At 42.6% G+C, this 23,601-nt stretch overlaps 1 protein-coding gene across 1 annotated transcript in view; it reads left to right on the plus strand.

Moving 5' to 3' along the window:
- The window catches only part of AGMO (alkylglycerol monooxygenase), a 200,225-nt gene that overhangs the window by 92,769 nt on the left and 83,855 nt on the right, over positions 1 to 23,601 (plus strand). The window contains exons 7-13 of the mRNA XM_066585575.1: positions 2,943 to 3,009; positions 4,581 to 4,646; positions 8,551 to 8,630; positions 13,226 to 13,360; positions 15,660 to 15,776; positions 18,100 to 18,182; positions 21,513 to 21,618. Of these exons, the coding sequence (XP_066441672.1) occupies positions 2,943 to 3,009; positions 4,581 to 4,646; positions 8,551 to 8,630; positions 13,226 to 13,360; positions 15,660 to 15,776; positions 18,100 to 18,182; positions 21,513 to 21,618 (654 nt within the window). The remainder of the gene's footprint in view (positions 1 to 2,942; positions 3,010 to 4,580; positions 4,647 to 8,550; positions 8,631 to 13,225; positions 13,361 to 15,659; positions 15,777 to 18,099; positions 18,183 to 21,512; positions 21,619 to 23,601) is intronic.

Consider the following 23,601-nt stretch of genomic DNA (forward strand, 5'->3'; position numbering starts at 1 on the left):
CGCCTGTGCTTGTCCACGTGTCCGTTGTTAAGTGGACCTTGGCAGTAACCGCGTTGGTGAGGGCGTGTACAATGTTGCGGGAGACGTGGTCGTGCAGGGCTGGGACGGCACATCGGGAAAAGTAGTGGAGACTGGGAACCGAGTAGCGCGGAGCTGCCGCCGCCATCATACCTTTGAAAGCCTCCGTTTCCACAACCCTATACAGCAGCATCTCCAGGCTGATAAATTTGGCTATGTGCACATTTAACGCTTGAGCGTGCGGGTGCGTGGCGGCATACTTGCGCTTGCGCTCCAACACTTGCGCTAGCGACGGCTGGACGGTGCGCTGAGAGACATTGGTGGATGGGGCCGAGGACAGCGCAGGTGAGGGTGTGGGTGCAGGCCAGGAGACGGTAGTGCCTGTGTCCTGAGAGGGGGGTTGGATCTCAGTGGCAGGTTGGGGGACAGGGGGAGAGGCAGCGGTGCAAACCTTCGTCCCACCTTGTGGGGTGCTTGGCCATCATATGTCTGCGCATGCTGGTGGTGGTGGCTCCCCGGCTGATCTTGGCGCGACAAAGGTTGCACACCACTGTTCGTCGGTCGTCTGCACTCTCAGTGAAAAACTGCCAGACCTTTGAGCACCTCGGCCTCTGCAGGGTGGCATGGCGCGAGGGGGCGCTTTGGGAAACAGTTGGTGGATTATTCGGTGTGGCCCTGCCTCTACCCCTGGCCACCGCACTGCCTCTTCCAACCTGCCCTGCTGCTGCACTTGCCTCCCCCTCTGAAGACCTGTCCTCAGCAGGCGTAGCAAACCAGGTGGGGTCAGTCACCTCATCGTCCTGCTGCTCTTCCTCCGAATCCTCTGTGCGCTCCTCCCTCGGACTTACTCCAATTACTACTACCTGAGTGATAGACAACTGTGTCTCATCGTCATCGTCCTCCTCACCCACTGAAAACTCTTGAGACAGTTGCCAGAAGTCCCCAGCCTCATCCCCCGGACCCCGGGAACTTTCCAAAGGTTGGGCATCGGTCACGACAAACTCCTCCAGTGGGAGAGGATTCGGAACCATTGCTGCCCATTCTGGGCAGGGGCCCGAGAACAGTTCCTGGGAGTCTGCCTGCTCCTCAGAATGTGTTATTGTAATGGAGTGAGGAGGCTGGGAGGAAGGAGGAGCAGCAGCCAGAGGATTCAGAGTTGCAGCAGTGGACGGCGCAGAATTCTGGGTGGTCGATAGATTGCTGGATGCACTTTCTGCCATCCATGACAGGACCTGCTCACACTGCTCATTTTCTAATAAAGGTCTACCGCGTGGACCCATTAATTGTGAGATGAATGTGGGGACGCCAGAAACATGCCTCTCTCCTAATCCTGCAGCAGTCGGCTGCGATACACCTGGATCAGGAGCTCGGCCTGTGCCCACACCCTGACTTGGGCCTCCGCGTCCTCGTCCACGTCCTCTAGGCCTACCCCTACCCCTCAGCATGCTATATTACCAGTAGTGCAGAAACAGAACGCTGTAATTAAATATGCCGCTTATTGGCCTGTGGTTGGAGGCTGACTTCGCTTACGGAACGCACAGCAGAGGCAGGAAAGAATTTTGCGCAAGCCTGCTGTAACACTTAGCTGGCTGCGTATGAATTAGGACAACTATCCTCAGCAGAGACGCAGTACAGTCAGGACGGTCACAGGCAGCCCAAATAGATTTTTTTCCCAAATTTTGTTTGGAAAAGCCCGCTGCCTATATAGACTGGATATGTCTTTCACTGTCCCTGTCTCACCACCACTACTGGCCCTGGACTATGTAAAATTACTGCAGACTGTTTCACTCTGGACAGGATGACAGCGGTGATGTAAGAGGCAACGCAGAGCCAGGCAAGAATTTTGCGCAAGCCTGCTGTAACACTTAGCTGGCTGCGTATGAATTAGGACAACTACCCCCAGCAGAGTCGCAGTACAGTCAGGACGGTCACAGGCAGCCCAAATAGATGTTTTTTCCCAAATTTTTTTGGAAAAGCCCACTGCCTATATAGACTGGATATGTCTTTCACTGTCCCTGCCTCACCACCACTACTGGCCCTGGACTATGTAAAATTAGTGCAGGATGCAATGCTCTGGACGCAATGCTCTGCACGGCCGATATACAAAAAAAAAAAAAAAGTGCAACACTGCAAAAAGCAGCCTCAACAGTACTGCACATGGTCAGATGTGGCCCTAAGAAGGACTGTTGGGGTTCTTGAAGCCTAAAATCACTCCTAACGCTCTCCCTATAGCAGCTCCGGCATCAGCAGCACTTTCTCTGATCTCTGTCAGAATGCATTTGTGGCGAGCCGCGGGAGGGGCCGATTTATATACTCAGGTGACAGCTGATCTCGCCAGCCACTCACTGCAGGGGGGTGGTATAGGGCTTGAACGTCGCAGGGGGGAGTTGTAATGCCTTCCCTGTCTTTCTATTGGCCAGAAAAGCGCGCTAACGTCTCAGAGATGAAAGTGAAAGTAACTCGAACATCGCGTGGTGCTCGCCTCTAGTAACGAGCATCTCGAACACGCTAATACTCGAACGAGTATCAAGCTCGGACGAGTACGTTCGCTCATCTCTACTTATAACTCAATTTTGAGTGTTTGGTGAACTACAAAAAGCACAAACAAATGGCAGAATTTTATTTTCTTTCACTGCTTGCCTAAAAAATAATGCGATTTAAATGATACATTTTATATACCCCCCAAAAATGCTGAAATGCAAAAAATGCAAGACCTCACAAAGCAATATCGGAGGAACGAAAAAAAAAGTAGTAAAGAGTAAAACAAAAACCATAAAAATCAGGAGTTCCTAAGAGGTTATAAATAGTTATATGTTGTGTAACTTTTTGCTGCACTTCATGTTTTTTGTTTTGAAGTATTTTGTAGTTCTATAATATTACCATTTACTACAGTATATTTTTCTCTGTGATGTCCTTCCATACAGTTCATAAACCATCTGGGGCCATTGGAGCTGATCCTCAACACTCCAAGTCATCATAGAGTCCATCATGGTACGTTTCTAGATTTGTTTTTGGCACTGAGTGAAGAATTATGGGGAGAAGGGACTTTGAAGTTGATTTTGGTGTGCTTTTTTAGGTTTTATCTAACAAGAGCAGTTGCATTTTAGCCCTGGTGCCTTATATGACGCAAAGGCCCCTCTGCCAGTATTTTAAACCGCCCATGGTAGTTGGGGGACGTATTTCAGGTTTTTCATTGGGGTCCATTAGCTACAAGTTACACTTTGAGTTTGTCAAATATTTTTGAATTGACTAAAAGTTATTTAAACACATACTGATTAACCCAAGCTCTGTTCATTCAACAGGAAAAGGACATTAGGGTTTTGGATGAACAGAGCTCGTTCTGGGTCAAATGACTGTAGTCCCAGTTCTATTATGGCTATAGCAAGCTTCAAGAATCTTGATTTTTGAAATGACACTAAAAGCATTTCTGTAGTCATGATAGAACCGGAGCTATGTCTGTTAGAAGTGGGGTTGGGAATACTGGATTTACAGCTGGGGAGGTGGGGGGCAGCAGGAGATAAGCAGGCAGCTGAGAAGGATCTAAAGATCAGTGATTCTCCTGCCTGTGCCTCTATTCTAGCAGAGAGGTAACATGGAACTTTTTTCATGTTCTCACAGCTCACAAAACATGAGGGCTTATACAGCTACACTGATTAATAAAATTAAAAAGTTCAGACAGCTGGAACACAAAAGGGGAAACCATTTACTGGTTCTAAAGGCTAACGTTTGTTATATCATGAAAGGGTTAAAAATGAATTTGAGGTAACTGAGTTCTGCACCAAATATATTTACATGAGACGCAAATTTAAAATCTACAATACAAAAGTGACATTTTCCGGAAGGTTTTTCCAATTTTAGTGTGACTGTTGTAGAATTAACCCTTTCCAATCCAATTTGTATCCTCGTTTTCCTAGTGGGGCTCACTCTTTTTCTGCCGTTATACAACGGTGCTATACGCTGGCTAAAGCCAGTACTGCATGAGGTGACACATTGGATAGGCTCCGACAGCAGAGAGGCTGGCAATATACAGTAAGAGAACCCCGGCGGATGTCTTCCAACATTGGAGCTGTACAGCCTTAAATCATAATGTCTTCAGATGTAAGACAGTGGATTGGATAGGGTTAAAAATAAAACATTACCCTGCAGTCATTTATTTCTTCACTTAAGTACGGACACACAACCATGTGGACCGGTATTGCATGGTTGGCTTATAATACACTAGGATAATCTCTCCTAATTGGTTAAAACCCTATGGGCACAAATACTGCACTGTCATTCTCTTCTAGTCTGAATCTTGGGCATGAAGGGGTTAAAGAAGCATTGTTTTGGAGACTAGAGTGTAATGGTGTGAACATGGTCAATGAGACGCCCCCTGGCCTCTATTTAGACTCCTACTTAGTGATTCAATGGCCGGAATTGAAGAACATGACCTAAACAAGTATTTTCATAAGTTTTTGAAATCGACTAAAAACGCTAGAGATAATTGTGACTTCATCACTGTACTTACAATATTGCAGGTGTTTTTACATGAATGACCATTAACGACCATAAATGATTTGCAGGTAGAAATCCATATTGCATAGATTCTAATTATGGCGGTACACTGATTATCTGGGACAGGATATTTGGTGAGTGAAACAAACTCTTCCCAAGTTTATTTTTTGTTATTATCACACTCTGTTCACACTGCAAGTTCACTGTCATAGTCACCTACAAATTGTTACTACTCCTTTTGCAGGTTTTTAGGGACTAAGCTAGGCTGTTCCTCATAGAGGACAAAGACTTAAACGCTATGAAAACCTTCATGCATGAAAAATCAATATACTTATATCTTACGAAGTTCCTGCAGAAAAAATAATGTACTTATCTATTTTGTTTTGCATTTTGTTTTCATTCTTATGCATTCAAAAAGCCTCATACATGATTTTCAGGCCCTCCTACATTTAAATTTCCGTCTCTGGGGCATTCCCAGCACTGATCAGTTGCTCTTTGTAATGAAGGTGCACAAGATCAGTTTCCCTCTGCTCTTTCAGAGGCTGTGTGGCTCACTCAGTACTACACAGCTATTTTTTATCTCACCCAAAGTGAATTACAGCCCTCTGTAATAGTAGCTGTCTCTGCTCTACTCTCTGTCATCCTAATTTTCTCCACCATTCCCCAGCACTGCCATACAGTCCTCTGTAATAGCTCAGTGGAAAGGCAGTGAATGCACACTAACAACATGGGAGCAGGCTGATGGAGGAGCGTCCAGTTTACTTTGACAAATTTCAGTCTTCCGGTCTGCAGTGTCTTGAAAAACAACGCAAGCATAGAACTTGGCAATGAGAAACTTTTAACGAAAACCAATTACAAAAAATCTTCATTTGCAAAAACACATTAATCAAAAGAAAAAAAAGAGTGCAAAGGTGCCAATAGCCTTTTACACGGCCCGATCATCAGACTTTAAATGGGACAACAATCAGCCAAACAAGAGAACGCTCATTCATTGGCTGATCATTAGTGTTTTATCAATCAGTATGAATAGGGGGACTTACAGTCTGCTCTATGGGGATGAACGATCATTCCCATACCAGCGACTTTGGCCCATATAAAAGAAATGTAAACGAGCATCAATCACCTTGCTTTGAAACGACCCATGTAAAAAGATCCTTAGTCTTCTTTTACACAGCCACTTAACTAGCGGCAATAAAAGAGATCAGCGCTCGTTTCCCTGGCCTTCATGCAGGCCAATTCAGATTGTATGGGGAGATGAACAATCGAATGTTCATACCATCCTTTGTCCTCCATAGTGTTTCATGGGGTCGGTAGCGCATCCACCGCTCACAAAGCGTTTGCTCATTTGTTGGGTGATTTGTAGCAACTTCACATAGCTGGGCCATCTTGCTTGATCAGTATTGTACAGGTGATGTAATTATTGTCAGTGCATCAGACATTACCACAGGGGTTCTTACCATAGGATATCCTGAAAACATGACCTGTTGGTGGTCCCTGAGGACTGGAGTTGGGGATCTCTGAGGTAAAGGGCCTTTAATCCAATACTTCTTCTAGTTGCTCAATCATTTGCCCTCTCTGCCCCAACGCTGCACTCTGCTGGTCATACACAGTTATAGGATGACTGCATTTTAAGGCCTTTATTGCAATGGCATTTTAGGATTGCCATTACAGGATTGTATCACATGTTGGTCATTTACTAACATTATAAAAGAAGCATGCAATATATACCTTGCAGTGTGTGTGTGTGTGTGTATGTATATATATATATATATATATATATATATATCTACTGTGTCCCTCTGTATAGGAAAACATAGCAAACTATGCTTCCCTATAGAGCAAAAGAAAAGAAAAACAGCTGACGCACATCTGCCCAGCATACACTACCACAGCAGAACAATCTGGGCATGGGGGGACCTATGGACATGTGCAGCAAGTGCGCTGGGAGCTTTCCCAACATATAAGCAGAACACGAAGAAACACTGAGATGTGAGCAGAGCCTTAATTTGGTTCATCGGAATAATGAGATCGATCCATATGTTGTGACCGCAATACTGGCACTTACACCTCATGCACATAACCGTATAAAACCTTCAAGTTTTATGGAGTTGTAATATGGTGCCAACACATGTCTGTAGGGCATTACTGTACCACCGTATGCCTCCATTTTCATGCCATCTGAGAAAACAAAAACATTTGCATGCTCCACTGGGTGCCATAAGGAAACAGTACTTCTAGTGAAAAATATCTCCAAGTTGTACTATCGCATTAACCCTTTGGCAACATCTTCCATACATTCATGGCACTGGCGCTATTTTTTTTAAGCCCTTCCCGACACACACATGACTATACGTATATGCCATGCGGTTAGGACGTATATAGACTCCACAGCGTATGCTGTGTATAAAGCAAGATTGGGAGGCAAGCCTGCTCTATGCACAGTGAGTACCGGCTATCTTTGACAGCTGACACCCGCCTGCAACAACTGTGATTGGCGATAACTCAGATTACATCTGTTATTTAAATGTCTCACATGGCTCCACTACAATAAGATTGCGGACCTGCTGCCCATGGTAGACTGGGGCTTCTGAAGTCCCCATAGGCTGTGATGATTGTTTGCCTATTAAAACGTGCCTGTGGCATGTCTTTAATAGGCAGCCTGTAATACTGTATAATGCAATACCATAGTATTGCACCATACTGTATAAGTAATCAAACGATCCCAAGTTCAAGTCTACTATGGGGACTAAAAAAAAAAGCAAAAATAAACACTTTTTAATAATTACAAAAAAAGATAAAGGTTAAAAAAAAAAAATCTTTTTCCAGTTGTCACATCAAAAAATAAAAAAAAATTTTTTTTGGTATTTCTGCATCTGTAAAAGTAGAATTTATTAAAATATAACATTATTCATCTTGCCCTGTGAGTGCCTTCAGAAAAAAAAATTGCAATACCAGAATTGCACTTTTTTGTTCACCCTGTTTTCAAGAAAAAAATTGAATAAAACGCATTAAAAAATGTCGTATGAACACCAAAATTGTATTCATAAAAAATAAATATCGCCCCACAAAAAAATGAGCCCTCACACAGCCGTAGTGATGGAAAAAAAAAAAATAAAACCGTTCTGATTTTTGGAAAGTGGAAATGCCTGAACTGCAGAATGTGAGCTGGACAAAGGAGCATCTATAACCCTTGCTCATGAAAGGGTTAATGTATGTAGGAAATATCCACTATGGGGATAGAAGGTGCACAAGAGCTGGACCCGCACCATCTGCAGCAGCGTACATTACATATCATATCCTGGCTGTTTAGCCAGATGCCTCAGTCAGTAGCGGCATCTCTGGCATCTATGTGGTTAGACAGAGGAAGGGGGCTCTCGCTGACATCCCATCACCACCAATGGGTTTTCGTGGCTGATAAGGACCTCCGGGTCTGCCATCTGTGTATGCCTATTAGGCTTTTATTAAACTGATCAAAGCTTTGCATGATCAGATGCCTTAAAAAAGTTTAAAAAAAGTTGAATAAAGTTTTCAAAGAGCTATAAGAAAAACTCAAAAATAATTTAAAAAGTACACGTAATTTGCATAATTGCAACCGAAACGACCAAAACTATAAAAAAATAAAATAAAAAAAAAATTATGCTTTTACTTTAATCTAGGCGGTTTAACTAGGAGCCCTCGGTGTAATTATATCTCATTGCTCACGTAAGAGCTCATCAATATTCCAGCTACAAACACCCTGCATTTGTTAAGCTTGCTGGATTATGATACTTGGCTCACGCTGTAGAATGAACTCCTGGCTCCTGACTGACTGCGCTGCAATCAGCAACATGAAATGATATATACAAGTGATAGATTACTGTATCCTATAAATACGTTTTAAGGGAGCTAATTATATGCATTTGTTGACTTAACAACAGCAACACAGTGTCAGGAGAAAGCTGGTAAAGTACGTCGATAAATTATGCGGAAGGGAAAATTAATTAGCTGGATCTTTGTATATTATCAGTGAACATGATTTATTATTTTCTGCTTTTTTAGGAACATTTGTACCGGAAAATGAGAAAGTTGTGTACGGACTGACTCATCCCGTTAATACATTTGAACCATTTTACGTCCAGGTAATTTTTTGCATTCTGTATGTTTTTGTACGGTATATTATAGTTTGTGATGACCTCTTCGGATAATCCCTTTTTGTTAGATGGTCAGCAGATCACAGGGTGTCCTGCTGCTGGGACATCCAATAGGCAACTGTAATCCTTTAATGGAATTTGGCAGGAAGTGTTTCATTTTCATGTAGCGCCTCCACAGGCGAAATGAAGAATTGTAGAATTCCTATAAAATCAATTGACTGCAGTGTAATGCTTGGATGTGCCAGGTTGTAGATGTTTTCCATTCTGGACTTTGAATGGGGTACCCGTTCATCAAAGAATTCCATAAAAGGTATTGAAAAATGGCTTTTCTGAAATAAAAAACTTTTAAACTTGTGCTACCACCCGCTTTTTTAGTTGGGGATTTAGAACAGCACTAGTATAGAATATAGGAAGACAAAATGGTCAAATGCCCAGGGGTATCTATCAGCCTCCACTATACTGTTTAAAGGGGTTGTGCCAGCATTGCAGCCCTTATTCATAATGCCCTGCTAACCCATACAGTATAAGCATCATAGAGGAGTGTCTCCCGCTTGGTAAGAGCCGCTACCTTTCTGGCAGACCTTTCACTGTTGTTATATTACACAATTACCATTTAACTTAAAGGAGTTGTACTACTTTTGATGCCCTATCTTGTGGATAGACCATCAATACAGATCATTGAGAGTCTATCACCAGGGATCCAAATGCTGTTTTCTGGGCAGTTGTACTTGTGCACTGAGCTGATTTCTGTAGGAAGCAGATAGCTCTATTCCCACTGCAGTGGCCAAGCTTGGTATTGCAGGTCAAGGACCAACTGAAATGAATGGGAACTTGGTGTAGAATACCAAGCCGGACCACTGCAGAGAGAACGGAGCTTTCTAGTTCCTACAGAAATCTGCTCAGTGCATGAATGATGGGGGTTCTAGATGACAGCCCCCTGCTGATCTACTAATGATCATCTATCCTGAAGATAGACCATACATCGTTTACAAGTGGACAACCCCTCTAATACTATCCTGTATTACTACATTTGACCTGCAGTGGCCTCTGCAGGGGAAATCTGAAGCTGGCCACTGGCAAGATCAGCTGTTTGCCAAGTGTGCCAGGAGCAGGACCAGGGTGGTCAGCTGATCACCCCATGTCCCTGCATTCCAAAAGGGGTTATGTATATTGGCACAACCCCTTTAAGATGATTTAAAGCACAATGCTTGGATAGAAAAGCCAGGACCTGATCACTTTTTCTGTGTACTGTTATTTAGGTGCTCTATGGCAGTGGTATTAGGGTTCTGCATTGCATTGCTATTATGACATGATTCAGTCCCATTCTTTTCAACATAGTTTTCCTAATTTAGATTCCCTTTCCCAAAAGAGGAAGTGGGTCTCCTTGAGTTCTCTATGGACCACTGACTCTTAACCCTTTCCAATCCACTGTCTGACCTCTGAAGACATTATGATTTAAGGCTGTACAGCTCTGATGTTGGAAGACATCCGTCGGGTTCTCTTACTGTATATTGTCAGCCTCTCTGCTGTCAGAGCCTATCCAACGTGTCACCTCATGCAGTACTGAATTTAGCCAGCATGTAGCGCCATTGTATAACAGTAGAAAAAGAGTAAGCCCCCTAGGAAAACCAGGATACAAATTGGATTGGAAAGGGTTAATAAGGAATATACTTGTCTATTGCTACTATTGCCATTTTCTTTTAAATGGCAAGAGCTTAACCCTTTCCAATCTACTGTCTGACGTCTTAAGACATTATGATTTAAGGCCATACAGCTCCGATGTTGGAAGACATCCGTCGGGTTCTTTTTCTGTAAATTGCCAGCCTCTCTGCTGTCGGAGCCTATCCAGCGTGTCACCTCATGCAGTACTGGCTTTAGTCAGCAGATAGCGACGTTGTATAATGGCAGAAAAAGAGTAAGCCCCCTAGGAAAACCTGGATACAAATTGGATTGGAAAGGGTTAAATGGGAGGGCAAATGGTCACAGGGTTTAATATTAATAATCAGAACGAAAGGTTAAAGTTAAACCCAACCTTGGGAAGCTCTATCTGAGCCCCAAAGAAGCTAACAATAGGGGCAAGGAAGACATCCCTTTTCTTGGCCCATATTTGTTGATTGACACCAAGACAATTTTTTTTTCTTACCCTTCTTTTCTCTAACTGTGATAGTATTTGTAGCTAATCTCTACATAGGATCCCTTGACCAGGTCCCAAGGTCCACCAAGCCTCTACCTAACCCCAGATTGTGCTTTATTGCTGTTTTTGACTCCAAGTTGGCCGTGTCCTTTGAACATAAGAGCAGCTGTGAAGTACTTATCTCCAACAATGCTCCAACCCCCGAATCAGAAAGCTATTAATCAATAATTATTCTGCTTGTTTATACTGTTCACTTGCGGCACTCTGTGTATTGAACATGATAGCCAATCTTAATTAGCCATTTAGATCTCTCAGATGAGATTCGCTTTGTGTCCATTCATCACCTTCCCTGTTGATTACAGCTCTGGATGAAATACTTACTCACTGCCTTGTAAAACGCCTCATTTACTATGAGGAATGTGTTGAATTGCAACTCATGCTGATCGGCCTGGTGTTTATAAACATTCATTGGGCTGAGAGGATACGCTCTTTTTACTTTTAATAGTGTTTTAAAACCAGGATATATTTTCATAAGAAACATAAAAGATTAAAAAGATTCACAAACTGTAAAAGTCCCTAATACACATAAAAATAATCTACGTAAAACGTTGAGTCGCATTGTATATACATTACTTATCGATACTGTTTATCAGTTAGACTGCTTACACATCTGTGTCGCGGGTTCCGTTTTCCTGCTGCCTTCGGGGAATGGGAAAGGGGAATTCCCTGGCCAAACAGATCCATCTTATAATGGAACGGAGCAGCACCGAACCGACCCCATGGACTATAAGGAGGTTCGTTTGGTTACCGCTCAGATGTCCAGAATTCTACTGGACGGAAAAGCATGCAGCGCTTTTTCTTCTGGCATTTTGTACTGAATCTGCAGCTGATCCTCTGTTCTGAATGAAAGTAGCCTTATATCCTGTATTATACTCCAGAGCTGCACTCACTATTCTGCTGGTGAAGTCACTTTTTACTTACATTGCACTACTTATTCTGTACTAATTCAGAGTTACATCCAGAGCTGCACTCACTATTCTGCTAGTGGAGTCAATGTGCACTTACATTACATTGCCTATCCTGTACTGATCCTGAGTTACATCCGGTATTATACTCCAGAGCTGCACTCACTATGCTGCTGGTGGAGTCACTGTCTACATACATTACTTATCCTGTACTGATCCTGTATTATACTCCAGAGCTGTACTCACTATTCTGCTGGTGGAGTCACTGTGTACATACATTACTTATCTTGTACTGATCCTGATTTAAATCCTGTATTATACTCCACAGCTGCACTCACTATTCTGCTGATGGACTCCCTGTGTACATACATTACATTACTTATCTTGTACTGATACAGAGTTACATCCAGTACTATACTCCAGAGCTACACTCACTATTCTGCTGGTGGAGTCACTGTATACATACATTACTTTCCCTGTACTGATCCTGAGTTACATCCTGTATTATACTCTAAAGCTGTACTCACTATTCTGCTAGTGGAGTTACTGTGTACATACATCACATTACTTATCCTGTACTGATCCTGAGTTACATCCTGTATTATACTTCAGAGCTGCACTCACTATTCTGCTGGTGGAGTCACTGTGTACATACATTACATTACTTATCCTTTACTGATCCAGAGTGACATCATGTATTATACTCCAGAGCTGCACTAACTATTCTGCTAGTAGAGTCACTGTGTACATACATTATATTACTTATACTGTACTGATCCTGAGTTACATCCTGTATTATACTCCAGAGCTGCACTCACTATTCTGCTAGTGGAGTCACTGTGTACATACATTACATTACTTATCCTGTACTGATCCTGAGTGACATCCTGCATTATACTCCAGAGCTGCACTCACTATTCTGCTGGTGGAGTCACTGTGTACAGACATTACATTACTTATCCTGTACTGATCCTGAGTTACATCCTGTATTATACTCCAGAGCAGCACTCTCTATTCTGCTGGTGGAATCACTGTGTACATACATTACATTACTTTTCCTGTACTGATCCTGACTTACATCCTGTATTATACTCCAGAGCTGCACTCACTATTCTGCTGGTGGAGTCACTGTGTACATACATCACATTACTTATCCTCTAATGATCCTGAGTGACATCCTGCATTACACTCCAAGAATGCTTTTGCAATCCAGCAGGTATCATTGAAGCAATCTCCACCCATTCCCTGCTTGTTCGGTATCTGCTCACAGCTTGCTTCGGTTATTCCCATTCTGGCAGGTGATCATTAGACCAGCCACTATAGAGTCATTCAATGCAGGACAAACTAACTGTCTGCTTGCATGATACGTCTGTAAGCTGACCTGTACTGTTCGAGGTGTGTCTGTCATCGCCTCTGCTGACTGTTTCCAGTAGTAGCCATCAGATAGATTCATGTGGTGTATTAATATGTTTATTTTTTCACAGCTGCAGCATTTTGTCTACATATGGAAAACATTTTGGAGTACGCCTGGTTTCTCAAACAAATTGTCTGTAGTATTTAAAGGACCCGGGTGGGGACCTGGAAAACCTCGTCTGGGACTTCCGGAAGAACTTCCAATGGTAACTTCTGGGTAATAGGCAACTTGTATTGGTGGCTATTTAGAACCACATACAATAACCATATGGATGTCCTGGAACTACATTTGTCAAGGCACTGAAGCCGAACATGTCATTTAACAGAACACATGCTGTCATGATACGTTCTTTCATAGGACTGGAATTTGTATTTGTGCCCAGAAAGAAACAAGTCAATGACAAATTGGACTCTACTACATCTGTATTATTTAATGCATCCTGTGCTTGGTTACACATTTAGCAGGAGGGTAGAGTTGCATTACTCCGTCCAGTTGTATAAAGTGAAGGTTATTATATTCTTGGGGTAGGAGATTGGAATTACATGGCTCAAGAGGTCGGATTTTGAAGCTTCATTTCTCAAGTGGTAGAAAGAAGTTGGTAGGAAGAGTATTACTGAAGTGGTAGGAGGCTGGTTTTCTGTTATGAGAATAGTAGGAGTTTGGAGTTAAGTTATGTAAGTGGTAGCAAATGAGGCTATGGTGCAATGTTAAAGTGGTAGGAGGGTGGAGGTATACAGGGTGTTTCAAAAAGATGGACCCAATTTGAAAGCAGTATATTTCAGGATGGCAACGTGTTACAATTACACAGAAAGTTACAAACGGTTTAATGTTTTACTACTAGAGATAAGCAAGTATACTCGCTAAGGCACATTACTCGAGCGAGTAGTGCCTTAGCCGAGTATCTCCCCGCTCGTCTCTAAAGATTCGGGGGCCGGCGGGGGAGAGCGGGGAGGAACATAGGAGAAATCTCTCTCTCCCTCTCTCTCCCCCCGCAACTCATCTGTCACCCGCGCCGGCCCCTGAATCTTTAGAGATGAGCGGGGAGATACTCGGCTAAGGCACTACTCGCTCGAGTAATGTGGCTTAGCGAATATACTCGCTCATCTCTATTTACTAACCATTTTATAAATGATCTTTGTGCCCTCCACCAGTTGTATGGACAACATCGAGATGACAGTTGAGTTTGTCTCAAACGGCTCTCGAAATGAGTTCTTCCACAGAGGTCACCACTGTTGTGATTCTGTTTTTGAGGTCATCCAGATTCGTTGCCAATAGTGGCACAAAAACATGTTCTTTGACGTAAGAAAAATTTGCAGGGTGTAACTTCTGGGGATCTTGGGGGCTAAGAGTGTGGCGTCATGTTTTGGGGTTCTGTGCTTATTGAGGTGGTAAGAAGCTCATGTTCTGTAACATCACATCACTAAATTCTACATGCTTTCCTTTGACCCTTGCACGAAGAGCTGTACCAGTTGCAACCGATACGGTCTAATGCTTAAACTTCGCCGTAGTACATGCCAGACTGTTTTATGAGGAATCACAAGTTCTCAGCCGCCGCGACAAGTGTATTTTGCATGGGCTATGTAGAATAATCTCTTAAATTCCTCCGTAGTGTGTGGTTGCCCTGTGCATTTCCCCTTACATAAACAACCCATTTCTTCATATATTGTCGGCACCAATGGTAAATGCTTTTTGGCATTGGCGGATCAATGGCAAAACCCTGCCGAAATACGCGCTGTGCTGCAATTACGGATTCAGTCTTGTTGAATTACGGAACACAAAATGCTTAGTGTTGCAGAGTCGTCATCTTGCAAAGGACTGAGGATAGGGGCTGTTTGTGTTATGAGAGAGGCATCCTGCGGTAATCATTTGAAACTATTTGCCCAGCTCTTTCAAGCGGTAAGGGGCGGTTTGTGGTTTCAGAGATATAGCGATTTCAAACTGAGTCCATCTTTTTTGAAACACCCCCAAGTGGTACGAAGCTGATGGCTGTTTTTCTCAACTGGCTGGAAACTGTGACTAGGTTTCCTTCAGGTTGTCCACATCATGTCACTGAACTGGCATTTCTGGCCAATTTGTCCATATGAACCGGGTACTCAAAGTGCAAATAAAGCAGAGTATTTCAATATAATTCAGCATACTTTTGTACAATTTCAATTTCGAAGAACCAATGGAGCTTTTAAAAAGGTTATATAGTCAAGTGGCTTGTATGCAATGCAGATCGGCATTCTTCACTTTTTTACTCAGCTGGTAGCATGCTGGGTTTTGTTAGTCAAGTGGTAAGAAGTTTAGATTATTGTACTGAAGAGGTGTTGGGTTGAAGTTATGTTACTCCACCGTTTGCTGCTATTGTGGTGACTGTGAAGAGACATCCCATGCAGGTTTACTCCACCCCCGAGGAACTGGGATGAGGCCAACCAGAGCTGCTCATGGGCAGAACAGTAACTATAGGTCCATGCATTTCAGTATTTCACTCATTTAATTGTTGTACATTTGGTTGATTGTAGGTGACCGGAGATGAAAAACCCTATGACCCAGAACTGTCAACATCCTTGCAGATATATGCGATCATTCATTTTTTTCTCAAACTTGCCATCTATCAGCACATGTTTGAAGCTAAACTTGTAAGTAAAGGTCTTATGTATATTGTGTATAAGCCTGAAAATGTATACAAGACATAGAAATATGTAAAAAAAAATAAAAATCACAGAAAATGATAAGAATAATGATGGCGATAGAAATAATAAATAACCTCAGGTCTCCAGCCTTGTAGACATCCCTTTAAGATGTACTGAAAAACAGAAAACCACAACAGTTTACTGCACTGTAAGAGTTTCCATTCTATAACAGAGATGATGAATATTGTACCTAAGAGAATTTCCACTGCATCTGTTGGAATTGGCAATCAAATGAATGATAGCTTGATTGCTTCGTGCCATTTGTATGGCAGACATGTGCAGTTTTGGCAGACCCAGATCAGCTCTGTCTATGACTAATCCGACAGTTAAGGGATATAACTGGGACTCCAATGAAATAATACAATGGAAACCTCCATAACAATAAAAAGGTAAATATACACCCTGATCGAAATTAACCCCAGGATGTTCTAACTTTTGGGGTCTATAGTTTTAGGCAGGTATGGAAAAACTGCTGCAAACTAAGAATACTTTCAAAAATAGAAGTGTTAAAAGTTTTTTGGTCAATTACCAAAAGAGAAATCTAAATCAAATCAATATTTTGCGTGACCGCCCTTTGCCTTCAAATCAATTCAGCATCAGTTCTTCTAGGTACACTTGCACACAGTTTTTGAAGGAACTCGGCAGGAAGGTTGTTCCAAATATCTTGGAGAACGAAGCACAGATCTTCTGTGGATGTAGCTTGCTCATATCCTTCTATCTCTTCATATAATCCCAGACTGACCCGATGATGATGAGATTGGGGCTCTGCGGGCCCATGTGATCACTTCCAGGACTCCTGGTTCTTCTTTATACTGAAGATAGTTCTTAATGACATTGGCTGTATGTTTGGGGTTGTTGAAAACCATTTCGGCGCGGGTTTTGAATTGGCTTCATCGCCTGTATTCCGCTGTGGCAATCTCTCTCCACAGGGGAGAGGCCGCCACAGAAAAGGCGATACAATTGACATGCCGCGGCTTTGAATTCCGCGGGGCATGTCAGTTTCAGAGCGGCTTGGCCGCAATGGCTTCTCCGCAGCATGTGGACGAGATTTTCGCAAATGTCAACCACTTTGCGGCTTAGACTTGGGTTTAAGATTGCCGGGGGAAAGTCCGCACGGAAGTTCCGTCCCCTGTGAACCCAGCCTTAGATACCCAGTACCAAAGTGAACCTAAACTGTACACATAGGCCACGCCTATCAATTACAACTGCAAAACTACATTTTATACAGTCTACCAAACCGTATTTACACATTATTGTAGTGTGATTTCACTACACAAAACATAATTATAGATAAATAGAAACAAAATTACAGATATAGAAATTAGAATTAAATGAAAATGCCGACAATTTAGACCTAATCAAACAAAAAGAAAAATATATTGCTGGGAAAATGATATAAAAAACCACTATTTTATATACTATGGAAAATAACATAAAAAAGTAATAGGGTAGCCCCCCAAAAAACAAAAAAAGTCAGGGTCCTTTACAACCACATGTGCAAAATATTAAAATGGACAGGTCCTTGGAGACAAACTGTTCTGATTAGAGATGGGCGCACGTACTCGTTTAGGGCGATTTCGCAATCGAGCATCGCTTTTTTCGAGTACCTGACTACTCGGGCGAAAAGATTCGTTGGGCGCCGGGGGTGAGCGGGGGGTTGCAGAGGGGAGTGGGGGGAAGGGGGGGAGAGAGAGATCTCCCCCCTGTTCCCCACTGCCACCCCCCCCGTTCCACCACGCCGCCCCCCGAATCTGATCGCCCGAGTAGTCAGTTACTCGAAAAAAGCGGTGCTCGATTGCAAAATCGCCCTAAGCGAGTACGTGCGCCCATCTCTAGTTCTGATTGTTAAAGGGGTTTCCTGAGTTATTTTTTCAATCATGCTGCCTGCGGATACAAATAATAAAGGACCAACACTCCCTTCTCCCAGGTCCCTGTATGTCCAGCACCGCAGGCCTGTGATAACATGCTACAGTCAGGGTGCTTACAAGACATTATTGGCTGCTGCAGCCAATCAAGGACCTCAGTGTTTGACCGTTGAGGTCTGTGATTGGGTACATTAACCCACAGCTTTCCGTAAACAGGCCAAGAGAGGCCTATCAACACAGACTCAATGTAGAGAACGGAGCTGCGGTGCTAGAAATACAAGGACCTGGGAGAGGTAAGTATTGGCTCTTTTATTGCTTTTGGTCATGGCCAGCTGAATTTAAAACAAAACATGAAAATCCCCTTTAAGGGTTTTTTTGTAATAATATATATTATATTTTTATAGGTGTTAACGCAGACCGTGCTTCTTGTAAGGATTCTCTATATTCTCCTGACCTTAACATCTCTGGGATTTCTTCTGGAGAAGAAGTGAGTACCTCATTTATTAATCCAGTACTCTCAGTTCCATTATAAGTTGTTCCTAAAGGAGAAGCCTAGTCTTTAAGGGGTTGTGCCATCAGCTACAACCCCTTATGGAATGTAGCACTTGCAGCGATCAGCTGATTGGCTGCAGCAGTCACATGTCCCCCATCAACAGCAACCAGAAAATACAGAGTGGCTGTGAAGTAATTTTAAGTAGTGGGGAGACCCCTTTAAAGTGGTTGTACAACATTAGAAAAATGGGTATGCTTCTCTTCAGTTGAGTCATCTGATCTCATTCTGACCACCTGAGATGTATTTGACTTTATGTTCTCAGAAAAAGTTAGTTTTTCAGTTAGCATAATTCCTATGCTCTTTAGAGGGGGACATAGAAATTCCTGTCACATAGTTATAATAGAGGAGATCATAGCTCATCCTCCTAACTATATACTTATGATCTGTAGTTTATTTAGAATATAGAATACAGAAGATAATTGCAGTGTCCTCACGGCAGGCAAAGATGGTACCAGCTCTAGCGGGTCATAGGATGTTGTGGTGATGTATCATTGAAGCGTTAGCAGAGTATAAAGGAAGTGAACAGGGAAAAATCTCAGCATCAATATGATGTCTAATAACTATCAGACAGGAGGCTGCACTGCATGGAAGTGACTGCAATATACATAGGAGACTTCCGGATTGTGACAGGCAATCAGGTGAGCGAGGTAGGGTTTGAAAAAAATGTGTTTTTGCTGGAGTGGCCCCTTGAGACTCAGGCTATAAAGTAATTAGAAGTCATGCACAAATACTGGAAAATCTGAACATTAAAGGATTCCCCATAGAAAAAAGGGTTGGAAGTTACAAATGACCATGTGACTATTGTGAAATGGGTGCAATAGATGCTTGAGCCTGTAAAGGTAGTAATGTACAGGAAAAATTAAAGGAGTTTTAATTCTATTAGGCAAATTCTATTGACAACCTACCATCAGGGCTTCATTCCTATTGAAATCAATGGGAGCAGTGCTTTCCATTACAATTCTGAGATTGACACCAGTGTCAGAGCCAAAAGTGGATGAAGTGCAAAAGAAGGCTCTATAACTATGTTATGGGGCTCAAAGGTAATGAAGCGGGCATTCCAGGGAGATATCTTTCATACTCACCTGGTCCCTCATTCAAGCACTGTGTCCCCGTGAAGTTTGTGTATGACAGCAGTTGCATGCATCTCCCTGCAATATCATGATCTCAATGTGGTGCATTGCAACTCGCAAGTTGCCACGACCATGAGGCAAAAGTGGAAAAAATCCAATGAGGTCAGATTTTTTGTGTCCTTATGAGTCACAACGTGGCCACATTAAAGTCCATATCAGGGCTACGCCGCTATCTTCGGCCACGCAATGTGTGTTGCAGCCAAAGTTGTGAGGCCCTAGCTCAGTTCATATTTTGTATCAAGTGTACATTTGGTACTTATAGCCAAAAAAAACTCTCCATATGTGTATGCCAAACACTGTTCCCTCTATGCTGTGCATCCAGAAAGGAAATGGTTAAAACAACATATTAAAGGGGTTCTCTTGGACTTTTCCTATTTTACTACTAGTTGATCATCAGGGGTCCACAGCTCTGGATCCCCACAGATCAGCTGATTCTTGGGCCCCTGTGACAGGGGTTAATAAAATGCAAATTCTGTGCATAAGTACCGAAGTATTGCAGTTTATTGTACAAGCAATGCAATGATCACATGTTCAAGTCCTCTATAGGGGATAAAAAAAACTAAGAATAAGTTAAATAAAGATTTTTTAATTATTACAATAAATAAAAAATATTAAACGTTTACTGGTATCGCCTCGAGCATAAAAGTCCAAAATATAGTTCACTATTTTTCTCACACAGTGAGCGCCATCAGAAAGACAAATACACAATGTCAGAATTGCTCTTTCTTGGTCACCCCAGCTCAAAGAAAAAATGTAAAAAAAAGCTATTGAAAAGTCTTATTATCCCAAAATGGTACCAATAGAAATTGCAACTTGCCCACAAAAAAACAAAAGTTCCGGGTGTCAAATGATGATGATAGAAAGTTAATTTTTTTTACGTACAATACAAAATTTTGTTTAAGTACAACAAAAAAATTTTTTGGTATCACTGTAATCGTATAGACCCACAGAGTAAACTTATTTTTACCACGTTATGTACACCATAAAATAAACTCCCTCAAAAATGCAGAAAAATTGCATTTTTGTTCCATTTCATCCCACTTGGATATTTTTTAAGTTTTTAAATACATTACATGATTTGCTAAGTATTACCATTGAAAAATGACATCTGGGCACTGCCTCTGATTGGCTATAGCGCTCAGCTATAGATAGATGGCTCTTCTAGGTGAGTTAAACGCTTTTTTTTTTACAGCTTACTATAATTTTCAGGCAGGGGCTTATATTTCAAGCCCTTCCCCGAAAATCATTGCTGCAAACCCATTGCCGGCCCCATTGATAGAAATGGGATAGCATCACGGGCTTCTGCCACAGCTGTGACAGAGGATTCCTTCATCCCCGCAGTCCCCGTGGGGCTGAAGGAATCCCTTGCCATAGCTGCAACAGCTGTCACAGCAGTGTCAGTGGAGCGCAGTGTTCTCCCTGTTTTCAGTGGGGCAAGCGCTGCTGCCGCTGGCCACATTGACAACAATGGGCAATATCGCCCATTCTTTTTTGCGATGCGAGATTTCATTGACAACATCGCAAATGAGAATGAAACCATTGAAAATCATTGGTTTCATTATCATATGTTTTCACTTACTCTCACATCGCAGGGAAGTCGGATCGACACTGGGTGTGAGCTCTTAGGCTGGGTTCCCACTGGGCGGATTTGCCGCGGAAATTCCGTCCGGAATTTCGCCGTGGCAAATCCGCCTGCGGCCTCTACTCCTGGGGTTAGCCAGCCATGTGAACGAGATTTCTCAGAAGCCGGCGCTGCGGCGTGGATTCGCTGGCCGCAGCATGTTCATTTTTTTTCTTTTTCCGCTGCGGCCGCGCTCTCCTCTATGGAAGCACCGGGCGCAACGGAAGAGCGTGCGGCCAGGCTGCTTCAAAACTTGTGGCTAAGTGCCACGGGATTTAAAGCAACACTTTTCCCAGCGGAAATCTCGTGGTTTTTCGCTGCGGCCAAATCGCGGGATTTCTTCCGGGATTCCGGCATGTGTGAGCCCACGCTTACAGTTATGTAAACTGAAAAACAAGTTAGTGTTTTTTTTTTTTAAAGTGATGAAAAAATGGTTTTAGGGTCTTAATAAAAATATTTAAAAAATAATAAGAACAGAGCAACAAAAACATTTTATCATTTCTGTCTTTATAGACCTAAAGCTGCCATCTTGGAAACTGTCCGATGTTCTATTTTCCTATTGCTTCAAAAATACGGTTATCTAACGACAGATATTCCTAATCTAAACAAAATATTTGAGGTAAGAAATCAAACTTTTTTATGCAAGTGAAAAGATTCCCAAAAGATTGTTTTTTTTAAACTTTTACAAAGATTTTGTGTGTTTTTTTTTTATTTACAGTAGGTTCATTGTTCCAATCTTGTACATTATATTCCTACTTTTCATCAGTCTGTTGCTTGTGATTTCATCATCATTGTTTTTCTCCCTTCCTGAGATCAAATACCCCCCTTACAAGGCACATTTAGTCTTGTGTGTGTTTTTTTCTGCAGTGTTTGGCTTGCTTTGACCCATTTCTATCCCCCTATTTATGGCATGTTTATGCTCGCTGAGCCTCTGCTATAGTCTGCTCTTGGTTTCCACTACACAGATCCGCTCCAGAAATCTTGCACTTCATAAACTAGTCTGATCTCCACCATCGATTTCTTAGGTGTTCCAGCGCTTACCAGGTATAAGGATAGTGGTTTTCAAGATGGAGTTTGAAGAAGTTTATGAAGTGTCATATGAATGCAGAGCAAGCTATAAAGGGGAAACCAATTGTTTTGAGACGTATGTGGAATAAATTTTGAGTTGCATGGGATGTGTGGGTCTGGTTTAAGGAGTTATTTTCCAACAATTTCTTAAAAAAAAAGAAAACACAGGATGCTTTTAAAAAAGAAATGGAGTAAAATGAAATTGATATTGTGATGCAAACTTGCTGTATGGTGGAGTTAAATGCCAACATGACAAAACATTATATAAACTGCGGTGGAGTGAGCTGGGATGACAAAATTACATACAAAGATTAAATATATTCATGAATAAACATATATACGGAAATAGGAGATGGATATTAGCTAGATAAGATATTAGCTAGATAGATATGAGATAGATAGATATGAGATAGATAGATATGAGATAGATAGATATGAGATAGATAGATAGATAGATATGAGATAGATAGATAGATATGAGATGGATAGATAGATAGATAGATAGATAGATAGATAGATAGATAGATAGATATTAGAGATGAGCGAGCACCAAAATGCTCGGGTGCTCGTTACTCGAGACGAACTTTTTGCGATGCTCGAGGGTTCGTTTCGAGTAACGAACCCCATTGAAGTCAATGGGCGACCCGAGCATTTTTGTATATCGCCGATGCTCGCTAAGGTTTTCATTTGTGAAAATCGGGGCAATTCAAGAAAGTGATGGGAACGACACAGCAACGGATAGGGCAGGCGAGGGGCTACATGTTGGGCTGCATCTCAAGTTCCCAGGTCCCACTATTAAGCCACAATAGCGGCAAGAGTGGGCCCCCCCCCCCCCAACAACTTTTACTTCTGAAAAGCCCTCATTAGCATGGCATACCTTAGCTAAGCACCACACTACCTCCAACAAAGCACAATCACTGCCTGCATGACACTCCGCTGCCACTTCTCCTGGGTTACATGCTGGCCACCCCCCCCCCCCGCACGACCCAGTGTCCACAGCGCACACCAAATTGTCCCTGCACAGCCTTCAGCTGCCCTCATGCCACGCCACACTCATGTCTATTTATAAGTGCGTCTGCCAGAGGAACCGCAGGCACACACTGCAGAGGGTTGGCACAGGTAGGCAGCGACCCTCTTTAAAAGGGGCGGGACGATAGCCCACAATGCTGTACAGAAGCAATGAGAAATCCAATCCTGTGCCAAGACCATCTGGAGCTGCACACGTGGGCATGGCAATGGGGAACCTATTCATTCTGTCAAGGTGTCTGCATGCCCCAGTCAGACCGCGTTTTTTTATAAATAGTCACAGGCAGGTACAACTGGGAATCCCCAACTCCGCAATGGGAATTCCGTGTGCACCCACAGCATGGGTGGCTTCCTGGAACCCACCTGCTGTACAAAAATGTATCCCATTGCATTGCCCATCACAGCTGAGGTAGTAATGTCATGTTTAATGCAGGTGGGCTTCGGCCCACACTGCATGCCCCAGTCAGACTGGGGTTCTTTAGAAGTGGACACAGATGCATTTACAACT

The sequence above is a fragment of the Eleutherodactylus coqui genome, chromosome 12, assembly GCF_035609145.1.
Source record: "Eleutherodactylus coqui strain aEleCoq1 chromosome 12, aEleCoq1.hap1, whole genome shotgun sequence".
NCBI classification, from domain to species: domain Eukaryota; kingdom Metazoa; phylum Chordata; class Amphibia; order Anura; family Eleutherodactylidae; genus Eleutherodactylus; species Eleutherodactylus coqui.